Consider the following 16,593-nt stretch of genomic DNA (forward strand, 5'->3'; position numbering starts at 1 on the left):
GTGGGGGAGGAACCAATGCCCCCTCTACTTTACGCCCCTGGCCCGACTTTTGCACCCTTGCTCAGACCACACCTATATTTGAACTTAACCGACACACCTGCAAAGTTTTTTGATGCCAAATTGTGCCAGGGGTGCCAGGGGTAAAGCTTGAGCACAAAGCCAGGCCAATGGCCCTTTCACCCCCCTTCTTAGGACCACGGCCATCTTTGAACATGACCTTCACTTTGATCTCAACTACACATTTGTGTAGAGTCCTAACTGCATCCTGACTCTATCGTGATGACAAAATCTGCCCATAGACAGACAGACATACCAACAGACAGACAGACATACCAACAGACAGACAGGCAAACATACAGACAGGCAGACACCTGGCACCTGCAACAGTAGGATTCTCCAGGATGTCGCGGTCGGCAACAAGCTTAGTAACTATAGGCTACCGTATAGCCTAAGCAAATACAAACATTTAAAATGTCATAAGGGAAGTTACCAGTTTGGAAGCACAATTGTATTTACATACATTTGTGTACGTTTTGACAGTCGTCGTCCTCGTGAGAACATCAAACCTCTCATCAGTGGTCGTAGAAGACAATAGCTAGTCAGCATTTGATTTGAAGATCAAAGTACCAGCTCTGGGGAAGGAGTTATCAAAGCACTTTGGCAAGCCTCAAAAAAGATTATGCTGAGTGTGAATGATCCATTGCAGTGTTTTAGGACTACTGAGGTCCAGATGATGATAGAGAACGCATGAACAGTTTAGGTATTTCAGAACTAAATACAGATTTAAGATATTCCCCTTTAAACCTAGGGAATGCCTGATTCCGAAATATTATTATATATTATAAATATTATATTTTGAAATATAAAAGTGATTTGCCATCTTAGAGTACTGCGCAATCTCATACCTGCTAACATTGGGTTTCAGAATATGGGAGTTTTTTTTGGTTGTTGCGAGTGTGGGTGGGATGGGGTAATGAATAAATAAGAAAATAGATAAACAAAACGTTATTCAACCTGTCCCTTGCTCAGTCTGTCAAACCCACGTGCATCATTCCTATGCCCAAGAAAACAAGACCTGCCTGCCTGAATGACTACTGCCCAGTGGCACTCACCTCTGTGGTGATGAACTGCTTTGAACCTGTGGTCAAGGATTACCTCTGCTCCTCAATATCCAGCACACTAAACCCACTACAGTTTGCCTACCCTCCCAATCGATTTAGGGAAGATACCATAGCACACATCCCCCACACCACCATATCTCACCGGGACAAGAAAGAGAGCTATGTGAGATTGCTGTTCAGCATTTAACACTACAGTTCTTTCCAGGCTTGTCACAAAGTTCAAAGAACTGTGATTAAAGGGCTCACTGTGCATTTGGTTCCTTGACTTCCTGACAGGCAGACTCCAAGTGAGGCGTTTTAATTCTCCTGCTGTACTTCCTGTACACACGTGACTGTGTAGTCACTTTCAACTCCAGCACCATCATCAAGTTTGCTGACGATACAGCTGTTGTGGGCCTCATCACAGAAAACAATGAAAAGGCCTACCTGAAGTAGAGAACCTGACCCACTGGTGTCAGGACAACAATCTACTCCTGAACGTCAGCAAGACTAAGGAGCTGATAGTTGACTTTGGAAAGAAACAGGAAACGAGCTACGCATCCCTTAATATCAGCGACTCCTTGGTGGAGATGGTGGAAAGCTTCAAGTAACTTAGTGCAACATCCCAGAGGGCCTGAGTAGGATGCTGCATACTGACTCAGTAGTGAGAAAGGCAAGGCAGGGACAGTTTCACCTCAGACACTTGAGGAAATTCCAGTTATCTCCTCAAATACTGAGAAATTCATACTCCACACCAACGAGAGTGGAAACAGAATCGAACAGCACTGCAACACCCTGCAAAGAGTTCTTTGTTCAGGTGAACATACAGTAGGCAGGCTCTGCCCTGCCTAAAGGATATTTACACCAGGTGCTGCAAGAATTATGCTATGAGAATCATTAAGGAACCCAAAACACACAAAGGGAGGTCGTGAAGAAGTACTGGATTCACCAGGCCAGCACTGTGAGGCTCAGGAAGATCTTCTACCCTCAGGCCACTAGGATCCTAAATGAGGTTACTCTTTTAAATGCAAGGAACTACTGTAAAAATGAACTGGAATTTTACCTTATATAATTACATGTGAAAAATACAATTTATGGATTGATTTAAGTATTGACACTGCTTACTGCACTGCGGGTCCATATAAGTGTGGTGCTGATCTGTGCCCGGATCAGTTCAGGACCACCATGACCATCATATAGTGCACACCAAAGTAAAGCAGATGAATAAATAAATAGACATATATTTTAAAATAGAAAGAATTAACAAAAAGATGATGTATTAGATTTATGAAGTGTGTGGCATGTAAATGGAATGTAATCACCACATAAATGTAATCATGGGGTTACTGTTGGTGGTGGGATTTTCATAATTATATTTGTTTTGGAGGTGTTCCAGTGGCCCACTGTGCTTTGTGGATTAGCTGTGTAAGAAATATGTTTCTTTCTTGGATGGTTTTGAGTCTGGACATACTATGGATGTAATGGGTTGTTCTGTGGGAGACAGTTGTCTTGTCCACACCAGGTCACCAAATGGTCAATCTCCCCCCTTTAGGAGGATTTATCCCCACCAGAGGTGAGTCCAATGAGGGTGGTGTCATCCGCAAACTTCAGGAGTTTGACAGAGAGGTGACTGGGGTTGGAGCTAGCGCCTTGAGATTGCTTTTAGCTTTGAAAGGCGCTTTATAAATACAATTATTATTATTATTATTATTATTATTATTATTATTATTATTATTATTATTATTATTATTATTATTATTAGCTGTTGGTGTTCAGGGAGCAGAGCAGAGAGGGGAGAACACAGCTTTGGCTGGTACATGGCATGCTGATCAGCATTGTGCTTCAAAGTGGAGGGATAGAGAGAGAACTAAAAGGCTTTGCGTCTTTATCCAGGGTCGTTTAGGGGGAATTGGATCATGGGGTTGAGATGGGTGTTTCTGGTGAATAGAATGAGCTAATTTTGGTGGTTGAGTTTTATTCTCAACATGTTGGACCAGGTCTATTTTGTTGTGATGCATGTTTGGAGTTTTTTGGCACCCAGTGAAATTGATTTGGAGTTGCAGTAACCGAAGTCATTTGCCAATTGTGAGACATGTCCTATGGTTGGTGGTATAAAGAAGAAAATGAGAAAAGGAAGTGGACTGAGGACTCCACCTTGCGGGACACCGGCTATGGGCGTGATAGGGGTGTAGAGGGAAGTGGAAACAGTGATTTTTTGCTGAAACTGCTTCTGATAGCCTAAGGATGTTATAGGTTGTGGATCTGCAGAGATGGTGCTTTGAAGCAGTTTACCAATGTGACTGAGGTGGCTGATGGGTCTGTTTCGATCTTTGCCTAATTTATGGATCATTGTAACTGGCTGTTTCTGAGGGCAGGGGTAAGTGACCGGTAGTGAGGAAGGGGGTGATGAGGAGGGAGTTGAAGTAGGTTTCTGTACCTTGCTTGATCAGCACAGTGTCTATGTTGTGTTCTCCAGGTGCTTTGTGATTCTTAATTTTTTTTTATGTGAGCATTGATTTCTTGGTAGTGTCTGTTGGTGGTCATCTGCTAAACTAGGGAGCTAAATCCGGGCCAAAAGTGTTGATCAAACTTTGAAAAGTACAATATCTTCAAAGTAAAAATAAGTGTATGAAAAGTTTTTTCCGGTTGAATATTATTTTTATTCAGTTCTGTAATTCTTTGAAATAAATTATTTATTTAAATGTTTCCCTTTTATGTATATTTTGATATCTGAGTTTCGAACCTCTGATTGAAGAGGAACAATGCGGATTCCGTCCTGATCGTGGAACAACAGACCAACTCTTCACTCTCGCAAGGATCCTGGAGGGGGCTTGGGAGTACGCCCATCCGGTCTACATGTGTTTTGTGGATCTGGAGAAGGTGTATGACCGGGTCCCCCGGGTGATACTGTGGGAGGTGCTGCGTGAGTATGGGGTGAGGGGGTCACTTCTGAGGGCCATCCAATCCCTGTTGGCCCAAAGTGAGAGTTGTGTCCGGATACTTGGCAGTAAGTCGGACTCGTTCCCAGTGAATGTTGGCCTCCGCCAGGGCTGCGCTTTATCACCAATCCTGTTCGTTATTTTCATGGAGGGGTTGCAGTTTGGTGGCCTGAGGATTTCATCGCTGCTCTTTGCAGATGATGTGGTCCTTATGGCATCATCGGTCTGTGACCTTCAACAGTCACTGGATCGGTTCGCAGCCGAGTGTGAAGCGGTTGGGATGAGGATCAGCACCTCAAAATCTGAGGCCATGGCTCTCAGCAGGAAACCGGTGGATTGCCTACTCTGGATAGGGAATGAGCCCTTAATGACTTTTCTCAGACGGGTGGCTGGCGTCTCCCTTAGAGATAGGGTGAGAAGCTCAACCATCCATGAGAGACTCGGAGTAGAGCCGCTGCTCCTTTACATTGAAAGGAGCCAGTTGAGGTGGTTCGGGCATCTAGTAAGGATATAATCTCCTCACTGTGGGGGAGATATAATCTCCTCACTGACCTGGGAACACCTCGGGATCCCCCAGTCAGAGCTGAAGGATGTGGCCCGGAGAAGGGAAGATTGGGGTTCCTTACCGGAGCTGCTGCCCCTGCGACCCGACCCTGGATAAGCGGTAGACGATGGATGGATGGATGGATATCTGAGTTTCATTTGCAGATTTTATTTTTTCACTTTCAGACTTCTGGCCCTGATGTGGCCTGGGAGGCGTGGCTTCAGCTGAGAGGGGCGTTGAAATGTGAGTTACAGCAAAAACAAAGGCTGAGGACCTTCCTCAAACACGTTGCCTTCAGGAAACGTAGGTACCTCGAGAAGTATGATTAGACACTTTCTATACGTATATTCCCGTGATTTGCATTAAAAAAAAAACTGACACCAGTGACAAAGTTCCGTTAAGCAAGCTGTCTTAGACCGTACTCAGTACCAACAGTAGCAGTATAAGAGCAATACACTGGGACATATTCAGCAGTTCAACAGACACACTTTATGAATTGACGTTTCCCACTTCCATACAGCACTGTGAACGCAGCGTAGTATTCGCTAGGCACTTGCGATGCGTCCTCTGCAACAGGACAACATGCTCACTGATTTTAATAGATACTCTGGGAAATTATCCTACACAGTAAGTGTAATGAGTGTGAGTAATAGTGAACGTTATACTCTTCATTGTCCATCTCAAGATTCTTCCTTTAACGTGTTTTGTCTTTGTTATCTATGTTTGTCAGAGTGTCTAACGTTACTATAACTCGACAGCGGCTGCAGCTGCAGAGCTTTGAAAATGTGCTCACACAGAACCTCTGAATATAATAATGATTGGTAATAACTAATGTTAAGTTATTAGTATCACCTTTTTATAGAGTTAGTACACATGTCACCTTTGCAGTTCTTGTTGTTGTCTTTGCATATGTCTTAAGTGATGACTTGCATGCTGTTTGTTTTTTTTATTTACATTGAATCAATCAGTGCATAATGTAAAGTGATCTTTATTTATTCTACGAGCAACTGAAAAGGGCCTTTCTTCAGAGACTACTGACTAAAGTTTCCCAGGTCTCGCAAAGACTGCCCTAGATGTAGATCATTAATATGAGTGTTCTTTAGGACTATAAACTATAATGGCCAATGATTTTTTTCTTATCTAGAGCTATCTCCCAATATGTACAGGCAAGCTGTGTACAGTAATCAGGGATTTCAACAAGCATATGGAGCAGCCAGTGAGGAAAAGTAACCAGCTGGGGCTCCAGCTTCAAGAAATTATTTGGCTATTCTTCTTCGAGAAAGAATTTGACCATAACAGCCCACATTTTGTGGCCTCTGGCACATTCACATGCCAATATTCCACCATCCCTTTTCTTCTCTATTGATATACTCCACACCAACGAAATATTTAAGAATGAACATTCACTTTGTTTAACACAAAGCATGACAAAATCTCTCTCTCTCTCTCTCTCTCTCTCTCTCTCTATATATATATATATATATATATATATATACACATACTATATATATCTCTATATATATATACATACTATATACACTATACTATATATATATATATATATATATATTTATACATACTATATATATATCTATATATACACACATATATATACATATGTATGTATATATATATATATATATGTATATATATATATATATATGTATATATATACTATATAATTATATTATATACTATATATATATATATATATATACTATATAATTATATTATATACTATATATATATATATATATATAGTATATCAAATATATATCTATATATATACACTATATACTATACTATATATATATATATATATATATTTATACATACTATATATATATCTATATATACACACATATATATACATATGTATGTATATATATATATGTATATATATACTATATAATTATATTATATACTATATATATATATATATATATACTATATAATTAATTATATACTATGTATATATATATATATATATAGTATATCAAATATATATCTATATATATATACACTATATACTATACTATACTATATATATATATTTATATACATATACATATATATCTATATATAGATATATATATTGTGATGTCTTGAGAGGTCGGGAGCTTTCCTCTGGGAGCTCTGGAGGTGTGGGTGCAGGAAAGGAACACGGCCAAAACGTAGTTGTCAAACTTAAATCCGGTGTATTTAGTTAATATACAGGTTAATTTATTTCTTACAGACAAACAAAACAAAACAGGTATTCAAATCAAAACCTCTAGTTGTATTCTCTTCCCCTCAGGCGTTGTCTCTCTCCTCTCTCCACTGTCTCCTTCCTCTCTTTTAACTGCTGTACTAGGGCAATCAGCTGATATGGTACAGCTTGGCTGCAACTTGTAATCCCTTCTGCATCCACCTGGAGGGAATGTATCTCCCATCCATGGCCCTGCCTCTCATGACATCACAAAATATATATATATATATATATATATATATATATATATATATATATATATGTATGTATGTATGTATGTATGTATGTATACAGTATATTTATACTTTACTATACTTCAGGTATATATATATATGTATATATATATATACATAGTCATGTTTCAACATTGCTTGTTTTAGCGTGTTTGCAGATGGCTCTGCTGTAAAAAGTGCATTGTAAATAAAGATAATTCATTAAGCACATACACGTCTGTGTGGTGTATAAGAAAAATGCAGCGGTTTCAGTGGAAGTTTTAATGCTGACTGCGCACTCGCTGCCTCCGGTGTTTTCCGACGAGTAAAGAACCCAGTCTCCTCTCAGCTGAACACACACACACACACACACACACACACACACACACACACACGGCTGCTGGTGCTTATGGAGAGCTGATCAGAAAAGGGACTCCGCACTCTCGCTGCCTGTCTTTTTTTATAGATTCAACCCAGATATTTGTAAAACACATCATTTCGATGCGGCAATTTTATGATTAGTTGACAATAAGAAAATGAAACACTTTTATTTTCTTGAATTTTGGGGTGATGGGAGGGAAGCACACGCTGGTGGGGCAGCCGGAACATTTGGAGGGCATTGTCGTCCTCAATGCTCAGAACCGGAACCAGTGTAAAGACAACAACAACAACAAAAACAACAACAAGGAGAACTGCAAAGGTGACATGTGTACTAACTCTATGAAAAGGTGATACTAATAACTTAACATTAGTTATTACCAAGCATTATTATATTCAGAGGTTCTGTGTGAGCACATTTTTAAAGCTGCAGCCGCTGCAGCCGCTGTCGAGTTATAGTAACGTTAGACACTCTGAAAAACATAGATAACAAAGACAAAACACGTTAAAGAAAGAATCTTGAGCTGGACACTGAAGAGTGTAACGTTCACTAACACAGAAAGCTAGTTCATGCAATGCTTCGTTTCCAGTGTTGGTACCGAGTACGGTCTAAGACTGGTTGCTTATCGGAACTTTGTCACTGCCGTCAGTTTTTACTGTAAATCACGGGAATATGTGTATAGAAAGTGTCTAATCATACTTTTCGAGGTACCTACGTTTCCTGAAAGCAACATGTTTGAGGAAGGTCCTCAACCTTCTTTGTTTTTCTGTTACTCACATTTTAATGCCCCTGTCAGTTTAAGCCACGCCCCCCACGCCAGATCATGGCCAAAAATCTGAAAGTGTAAAAAACATACAATATACTGTATGTGTCTAGTGAGGCTTGTGGGATCTGCATAATGTTTGTTTGACAGTGTGCTTGCTGTAGGTATCCGACTTAGTTTTTTGTTGTTGTAAATGAGCAGTTTAAAAGATGGGAATGATTAACTATTAAAACCAAAACCTGGTCAAAAAAGAACCACCTTTTAAACAGGAAATGCAAGCATTCAATGAGCTTTATAGTAAAGGGAACTTGGATTGTACCAAGTTAAGTACAGAGAGGGTGAATGAATTTGCAGGCAAAACTTCTGGATGATGTTTTTTACACATAAATGGCATTTTCAGATGCCATTAGATGCCATGCATTTTCAGATGCGCAGTCAGACCCCAACTACAACCAAACAAATGTTCAAACTGTCATGACTGTCCTCTCCCAACCAATCAGGCGTCACACAGTGTGTGGCAAAAATACAAGTCTTGGCCCTGAAGTGTTTTGATTTCAGTCCTATCAGGATCCTGTCTGAGTCTGCCAGCTCAGTATTGTCCAGACAGTAGCAGACACACAGACGTGCTGAAATGTGCTGTGAACACATATGTTTTGAGAGCTCCACAGCTTCTGGCTGCCCTTGTCCAACACTGACCATTAAATGTGGTCCAATCCAATTGCAGTCCTGGCTACTGTAACCTTGGCCAGACCACAATCTGCCGTGGCTGTGGCTCCCTGGCTTCCAGCATGCCTCACTGCCAGAGATAATCTGGGCCGCCAGACAAGAGGGGATTCCAACTCTCTCTTTTCAGCTCCCGCTCTCGCTCCCTCTCTGTGTCTCTCTGTGTCTCTCTCCCAGTGAGCGGATTAGATGAGGTGTTGGTTGGAAGCAGTGCATCAGTCAGGCTTCATTAGTATGAATTTATTCAAACCCATATGTCTCCCCCTCTTTCTCTTCCTTCCACAAATCCCCCACTTACCTTATTCTGTCCTTTCCTCAGTTCCTCCATCACCCCCACCCATACCTGCTCAACATTATCTCATCCGTCCGTCACTCAGCTGCTTGTCTTTGCTTTGGTTTGTTACTCTAGAATGATTTTTCCAGGATTTAAAAGGTTTCACTTCAAAAAGCTGAGTATCCGCTCAGGCATAATGTAACAAATGTCACATTAAAAACACGGAGGTGGGACTTCAATGTGATTTTGAATACCATTTTCAGAGTTTCTTTTTTTACTGCCACCTAATCACACATACATATTATTACATTATTATTAATATTATATATATACATACATACATACATACATACATACATACATACATACATACATACATACATATATATATATTTATATAATTATTATTATTATGTGAGATTTGATCACATTTCAAGTCAGTTTTCTGGCAGATCTAATCCTAAACATTGATATTTCCTCATACAGTGAATATATATATAGATACAAATCACATATTAACAACAGGTGACAATGGATTCTACAACAAAATACAATACAATACAACTATATTTATTTTCATTACAGACAACAATGTTGAACGTAATGTAACAACAGTGTATAAGTACACATATACAGTATATCTCAAAAGTGAGTACACCCTTTAGATTTTTGCAAATATTCTGTTATATCCTTTCAGGGGATAACATTATCCTACTGAAACTTTGATATAACTTAAAGTAGTCAGTGTGCTGCTTGAATAACAGTATAGATTTATTGTCCTTTGAAAATTACTCAGTACACAGCTGTTAATGTCTAAACAGCTGGCAACAAAAGTGAGTACACCCCATAGTGAACATGTCTAAATTGTGCCCAAAGTGTCAATATTTTGTGTGACCACCATTGTTATCTAGCACTGCTTTAACCCTCCTGGGCATGGAATTCACCAGAGCTGCACAGGTTGCTTCTGGAATCTTCTTCCACTCCTCCACGACGACATCACGGAGCGCACGGATGTTGGACACCTTGCACTCCTCCACCTTCCTCTTGAGGATGCCCCACATGTGCTCAATTGGGTTTAGGTCTGGAGACATACTTGGCCAGTCCATCACCTTAACCTTCAGCTTCTTCAGCAAGGCCGTTGTCATCTTGGAGGTGTGTTTAGGGTCATTATCATGTTGGAAAACTGCCCTACGGCCCAGTTTCCGAAGAGAGGGGATCATGCTCTGCTGCAGGATGTCACAGTATATATTGGAATTCATGTGTCCCTCAATGAAATGCAGCTCCCCAGTGCCGGCAGCACTCATGCAGCCCCAGACCATGATGCTGCCACCACCATGCTTGACTGTAGGCAAAACACATTTGTCTTGGTACTCCTCACCAGGGTGCCGCCACACACGCCGGACACCATCTGACCCAAACAGGTTTATTTTGGTCTCATCAGACCACAGGACATGGTTCCAGTAACTCATGTTCTTGGATTCATTGTCTTCAGCAAACTGTTTGCGGGCTTTCTTATGCATCGGTTTCAGAAGGGGCTTCTGTCTGGGGCGACGGCCATACAAACCGATTTGATGCAGTGTGCGGCGTATGGTCTGGGCACTGACAGGCTGACATCCCACTTCTGCAACCTCTGCAGCAATGCTGGAAGCACTCGCACGTCTATTTTTGGAAACCAACCTCTGGATATGACGCTGAGCACGTGGACTCAACTTCTTTGGTCGACCCTGGCGAGGCCTGTTCCGAGTGGAACCTGTCCTGGAAAACCGCTGTATGATCTTAGCCACTGTGCTGCAACTCATTTTCATGGTGTTGGCAATCTTCTTATAGCCAAGGCCATCTTTGTGAAGCGCAATAATCCTTTTTTTCAGCCGCTCAGAGAGTTCCTTGCCATGAGGTGCCATGTTGTCCAGCATTCAGAGAGAATTGTGCCCAAAACACCAAATTTAACAGCCCTGCTTATCATTTACACCTGAATCCTTGTAACACTAACGAGTCACATGACACCAGGGCGGGAAAACAACATCATTGGGCACAATTAGGACATGTTCACTATGGGGTGTACTCACTTTTGTTGCCAGCTGTTTAGACATTAACAGCTGTGTACTGAGTAATTTTCAAAGGACAATAAATCTATACTGTTATTCAAGCAGCACACTGACTACTTTAAGTTATATCAAAGTTTCAGTAGGATAATGTTATCCCCTGAAAGGATATAACAGAATATTTGCAAAAATCTAAAGGGTGTACTCACTTTTGAGATATACTGTAAGTTCCCTGGGCGTGAACTGGTCCTAAGAAGAACCAGGTCTGTCCTCTTCACTCTAATTAACTTCAAAGACATATTAACAATGTTAATACCAGTACCAGAGAGTGACTAAGAATAACTACAGACTGGAGAAAAGTTTAAGCTTAGAAAGAATGTGCTCTTCCTGCTGGTCTGGCTTAATATTTTAACATCCCATTTTAAATACATATAAGAATCTATTTCACTACGTAGAAACACTCCACAAAAGTGAGAAGAACTAAACCATAATCCGTGTCTGTACCCTGAAGGAGAGCAAGACAACTGGCTTGTTTACAGCTTCTGCAACTGTCAGACAAGATGATGGAAAGTTTCAAATGTGTCAAAAAGCGTCAGTCAATAAATCGGAACACCATGAAACGGGCAGGTATCAGAGGCAGTATTTCAATGAAATGATAGCATGCCATATTATTATCAGTAGAAGAACAATCTGCACACAATAACCTAGCACAGGCCTTGGGCTCCTCCAGATGTTGGTGCATATCATTGAGGCTGAACAGCTGGGCATCCACAACACTCAGCACCCATAACACTGCAGTGAATCATATTCATCAACAGCTTTAAAGTTTTAAATAAAGACTTATATTGATCAAAGTGTTCACACGCGGACACACAAAAGCACTAAAGTCAGGCTTGCATTTGCTGATTGGCATCAGCTGCTTCATTCATACTTCCAAAAATATCTAATGTTAATGTATATTTGTTGAGGGGAACTTAGTTCTGTCAGCAGAATCCTTGTTGCTGCTGGTTCTTCGAGAAGCTCCCTCAAAGAGCCTTTCCCACCAAATCTGCTATGAATTATCCATTCTGCACTGACACTGACTGTTGGCATGTAAACCATGTGGAATCGTCCAATAGGAACATAATTCCAATATGAACATCCAATATCAGCCTTATGCTACCTACATTTTACTGATTTGTTCCCATTCCTTTCTATTTGATCAAATCCATTTCAGATTCAGATTATTCAGTAAATATTCTGTTTGATCAGATTCACTCTCAAAACCCAATTTCAAATAATATATATATTTTTTTTAATGACTAATGTCTTTCGCAACATTCAGTTTTAACATTCAGTTTTAACATTCAAGTTCAATTTTAAAACATGATATTCTATTTAAAATGATGTTATGCGATTTGTATTCTATATTTCTTTGTCTTTCTCAAATCGTTTTATTGATTTTAGCCCAATATTGTGAACAATAAACAGTGGCATATCTAAGATGTCCGGATGAAGTGGTCTCTTGACAGACGAGGCTCATAAACAAGATGAAGAACACACACGACCTTCACTTCAACCACCAACCTCATGAACTAACATATTTGATTTAAGTTCCTCACACAAATAATTCAGAGAAATCAAACTTGATCTTCACTATTTAGCATCTGAGAGTTCAGGTGAACATTTCCTACCGTTGTAAAGGTTTTCACAAAGACGTCTTCTCCCTCTCAGGTGGTGGAGATTGAGGAAGAGGAGGAACTGACACAGAGAGAGGAGGATGGTGATGAAGGTGGCCAGTTTGACGTCATCCCGCTGTACTCAGAGAGGGCCACCGTCTCCAACCTGGGCTCTTCCGGGACAGGTGGGGCTACATCCCTCACCACTGGCCTTCCCAAATCTGCACTACTGATCCTTCTGATTCTGTCTGCCTCCCTCAGTTGGGGGTAGAACAGAGGATATAAAGAAGACACACTCACACACACACATATACCTGCACACACTCACATATGATGGACCTGCCTACAATCGTGGACTGATCGTTGTAAAATGATAGGAAACACAGTGAAGAAATGGACTTCACATTTTGTCAGTAGCATCCTCTTGATTCCTTACTTCTGTCCTTGCTTCCCTCTTTTCTTCTTTTGACAATTACACTTTGTTCAACGTGGTCTGACTGCAGCTGCTGTGATGTATTAAAGTCCTGTGAGTCCAAATAACCTAGTTGTGGTAGGTGTGCTGCCATCAACCACTGAGCATAATGTAGCTGTCCCTGTCAGTAAAAATATGTTCACTTGAGTGGGCATCTCGGTTGTTAGGACAAACATATTAGAGGGCCAAGGTGTGTTGAAAAATAAAAAACTGTTGTATGCAATCGCTGGCAGTTCAACACAAGCAAATACAAAATATATACATTAAGCTCGCACAGTTAATGTCTGGTTAACTTAGCAAGAGGATACAAATATGTACCATAATAAAAGTAGCTAGGCCACCTTTGTATTTATCTGGTGTGCCCACAATACTAGCAGAGGAGGATACGCTAACGATCTGAGAATAAGATGTTAACTCTCCCGAGTCATTGCAATGTCTTTTCCTGTTCTTCCCATTCTGCATAGCATACAATGTAATAATCACTAACTAACACAGTGCATTAGGCTGCACGCATGGTACGAAATAAATGTTAGCATTTTTGGCTGAGAGCAGCACAAAAACACAGCACATCATGTTGCATTCTGTTGGAATCTTTTAATGATATGAATATGGATTTGTTGATTTTATTCATCAATGGAGCTCTGATTTTTTTAACTGCTCAGCGTTCCCAAGCTGACTAGCTATAACTTTATCAACTATCCTCGCAATATAATGAAATTGCTGGATGCACAGAAACAGGCTCCAAACTCTTTTTAGTGAAAAGTTGCAACATAGAAAAAAGAAATCTGAAAAGGTTGCTACATGTGATTATGCAAACAAGCATTTTAGCATGCTAATGAATTTAGCTAGTTAAGTTGATAATGACACTGTATACAAACATCTCATTTATGATACAGCCTGTTCTTGATTTATAGCTTCTACAAAATCCACCAATAGCTGCTTTTTAAAAGGAACACAGTCAAAATAATAATATAATAATAACAACCCAAAGTCTGGTATCTAGCTATCATTAGCAGCTAAACAAAATGTAGTGTCAAACATTACATTACAAATTATTATTATCTTTAAACCCACATAGATAGTTGTCCTACATTTCCTGTTTTTGGAGTCAAATCAGCTGATGGGCCAGAAAAGTGGACAAACAAAAAGTCTGAGTGCTGAAGATAAACCCCACACATACCCACACACACAGGAAGGCCCGACGGCTGCAGTCGGACCTTGTTGTTGTTTTTGTTATTGTTGTTGTTGTTTTTTTTAACTCATTGATGGATAATGATTTGTCCCAGTGGTTGCGACTTACCTGTCTGTGGGTCATGCTACCAATGAGTGAAGGAGGAAGGGGCGTTTATATATGATGTATCAGTCTGACTTCATCACAGTGATGAATGGAGAGATCCTCTTCTCCCCGTTCTACAGCCATGGTGAATGACAAATTACACACTTGTCTCTCATTGTTTAATGAACATCAAGTGCCAAGTGTGTGATGTGTGATGTGTGATGTGTGTGTTTGTGCGTGCCTGCAGGGATCAGGCAGAGATTGCAAAGAAAATTGGGTGAAGCTTTTTGTTATAATTTGAGTCTTGTACTTCATCGTTCCCACCCACGTCAGCATGGCCACACATACTGTACAGAGTCGCACACACACACACATTTGCACACACACTGCCTGCCATGTATTGAGCCAATGCAGCTCTTTCTTGCTTTCTTGCTTTATTGCTCTATCCCCATCCCTATCTCCCTCCCCGGTGACTCAGGACCGGGACCCGAGCTGCCACAGGCACCGATATGAATAAAGCCGTCATAATAAAAACAACACACCAGAAACAATATGAGCTCTAAAACGGCAGAACAAATCAAATAGCAAACCCAGCAGGCGAAAAACACACGCTACTTTTGACACCGACACAGACAAAATGAAGAGAGTTAGAGAAGGAGTGGGAGAGATGTATGGAGGAGAAATTAGGAAAGAAAAACAAGGCCAGGTCCCTGTGTGGTCATGTGCATTTGATGTTTTACTTGTACTTAGTTGGGAGGCTGATAATCAGTCCCTGACAACATCTCTTTATCATCTGACAGGCTCACGCGGGGAGCAGTGTGTGTGTGTGTGTGTGTGTGTGTGTGTGTGTGTGTGTGTGTGTGTGTGTGTGTGTGTGTGTGTGTGTGTGTGTGTGTGCATGTTTTGTTTCTCTTTTTGTTTTCTGGGAGGGGGGGTCAGGCACTGATAGAAACAAAAAAAACCCTGGAGCACAAACATAACAGAGAATATCACCGGCTCTTGATTTTCTATGTCATGAAAACCTTTTGCTGACACAGTTCCTTTTTTTTCTTTCTGTTTCTTGGAATGTGTAACGTCCACCTCCACCTGCAGAGGCGCTAATGATGGTGGAGGGCAAGGAGACAGAGGAGGGAAAAGATGAGAGAGAAAGAGGGAATGTAAAGGAAAAGAGGAAAGTGAGGAGAGGACAAAATAGGGAAACAAGAGAAAGTTAAGCTAAGAGATGATAGGAGATTAAAAAAAAGAGGAAAGAAATAGGAGGGAGAGGAAGAAAAAAGAGGAGAAGAAGCATGAAGGTTGTGAAGGGGATGAAAGAATGGAAAGAAAAAGAGGATAGGACTGAGACAGAACAGAGGCAGAAACAAAAAAGAGAAGAAAAGATGAAGAGGGGAACAAAGAAATGAGAGGGGAAAGAGAAGGGAATAGACACTGAAGAAAAAAGTAAGAAAAAGAGGAAGGAAGAAGGGAGCAGGGGAAGAAAAGAGAGGAGAGGAGGGATGGAGAGAGGAAAGAAGAAGATGAGAGGGAAAAAGCAGAGAAAATACAGAAGAGAAGAAGAAACAAAGAGGGAACAGGAATAGTAATAAGTAGGCAAAGGAACAATTATGAGAGGACACATATAGGAAGTGAGAGAATGAAAGGAGGAGGAGGGAAAGAATGAAAAATGGAAAAAATAAAAAAGCAGAGAGAAAGAAGAGGAAAAGGACAAAAAGCAATGAAGGACAAAAAAAGAAGAAGGGGTGAGCAGAAAATAGAAATAAGGGTAAAGGAGGGAGAGGAGGTTTGCATTATGAAGCCCCATAGGAAACAAACTGCAAAGGGAATGAAAGGTTGACGAGAGAGATAGAGAGGTGACAGGTCTGCAGCCACCTTTGACCTCTTTCTCTTTCCACAGGCACACCTTGTGTGTGTGACTGCTGAGAAACACACACACACGCACACTCTCAAAGGCCTTTCTGTCTGA

The 16,593-nt window shown here is 40.6% G+C and overlaps 1 protein-coding gene across 1 annotated transcript in view; it reads left to right on the forward strand.

The window, feature by feature from the left end:
* gfra3 (GDNF family receptor alpha 3) overlaps nucleotides 1-15,893 on the forward strand; it is a 51,197-nt gene extending 35,304 nt beyond the window's left edge. Inside the window, exon 9 of the mRNA XM_029440987.1 lies at nucleotides 12,938-15,893. Within this exon, the coding sequence (XP_029296847.1) occupies nucleotides 12,938-13,153 (216 nt within the window). The 3' untranslated portion in view covers nucleotides 13,154-15,893. The remainder of the gene's footprint in view (nucleotides 1-12,937) is intronic.
* Nucleotides 15,894-16,593: the final 700 nt, after the last annotated feature.

The sequence above is a fragment of the Cottoperca gobio genome, chromosome 10 (assembly GCF_900634415.1).
Source record: "Cottoperca gobio chromosome 10, fCotGob3.1, whole genome shotgun sequence".
In the NCBI taxonomy this organism is placed as follows: domain Eukaryota; kingdom Metazoa; phylum Chordata; class Actinopteri; order Perciformes; family Bovichtidae; genus Cottoperca; species Cottoperca gobio.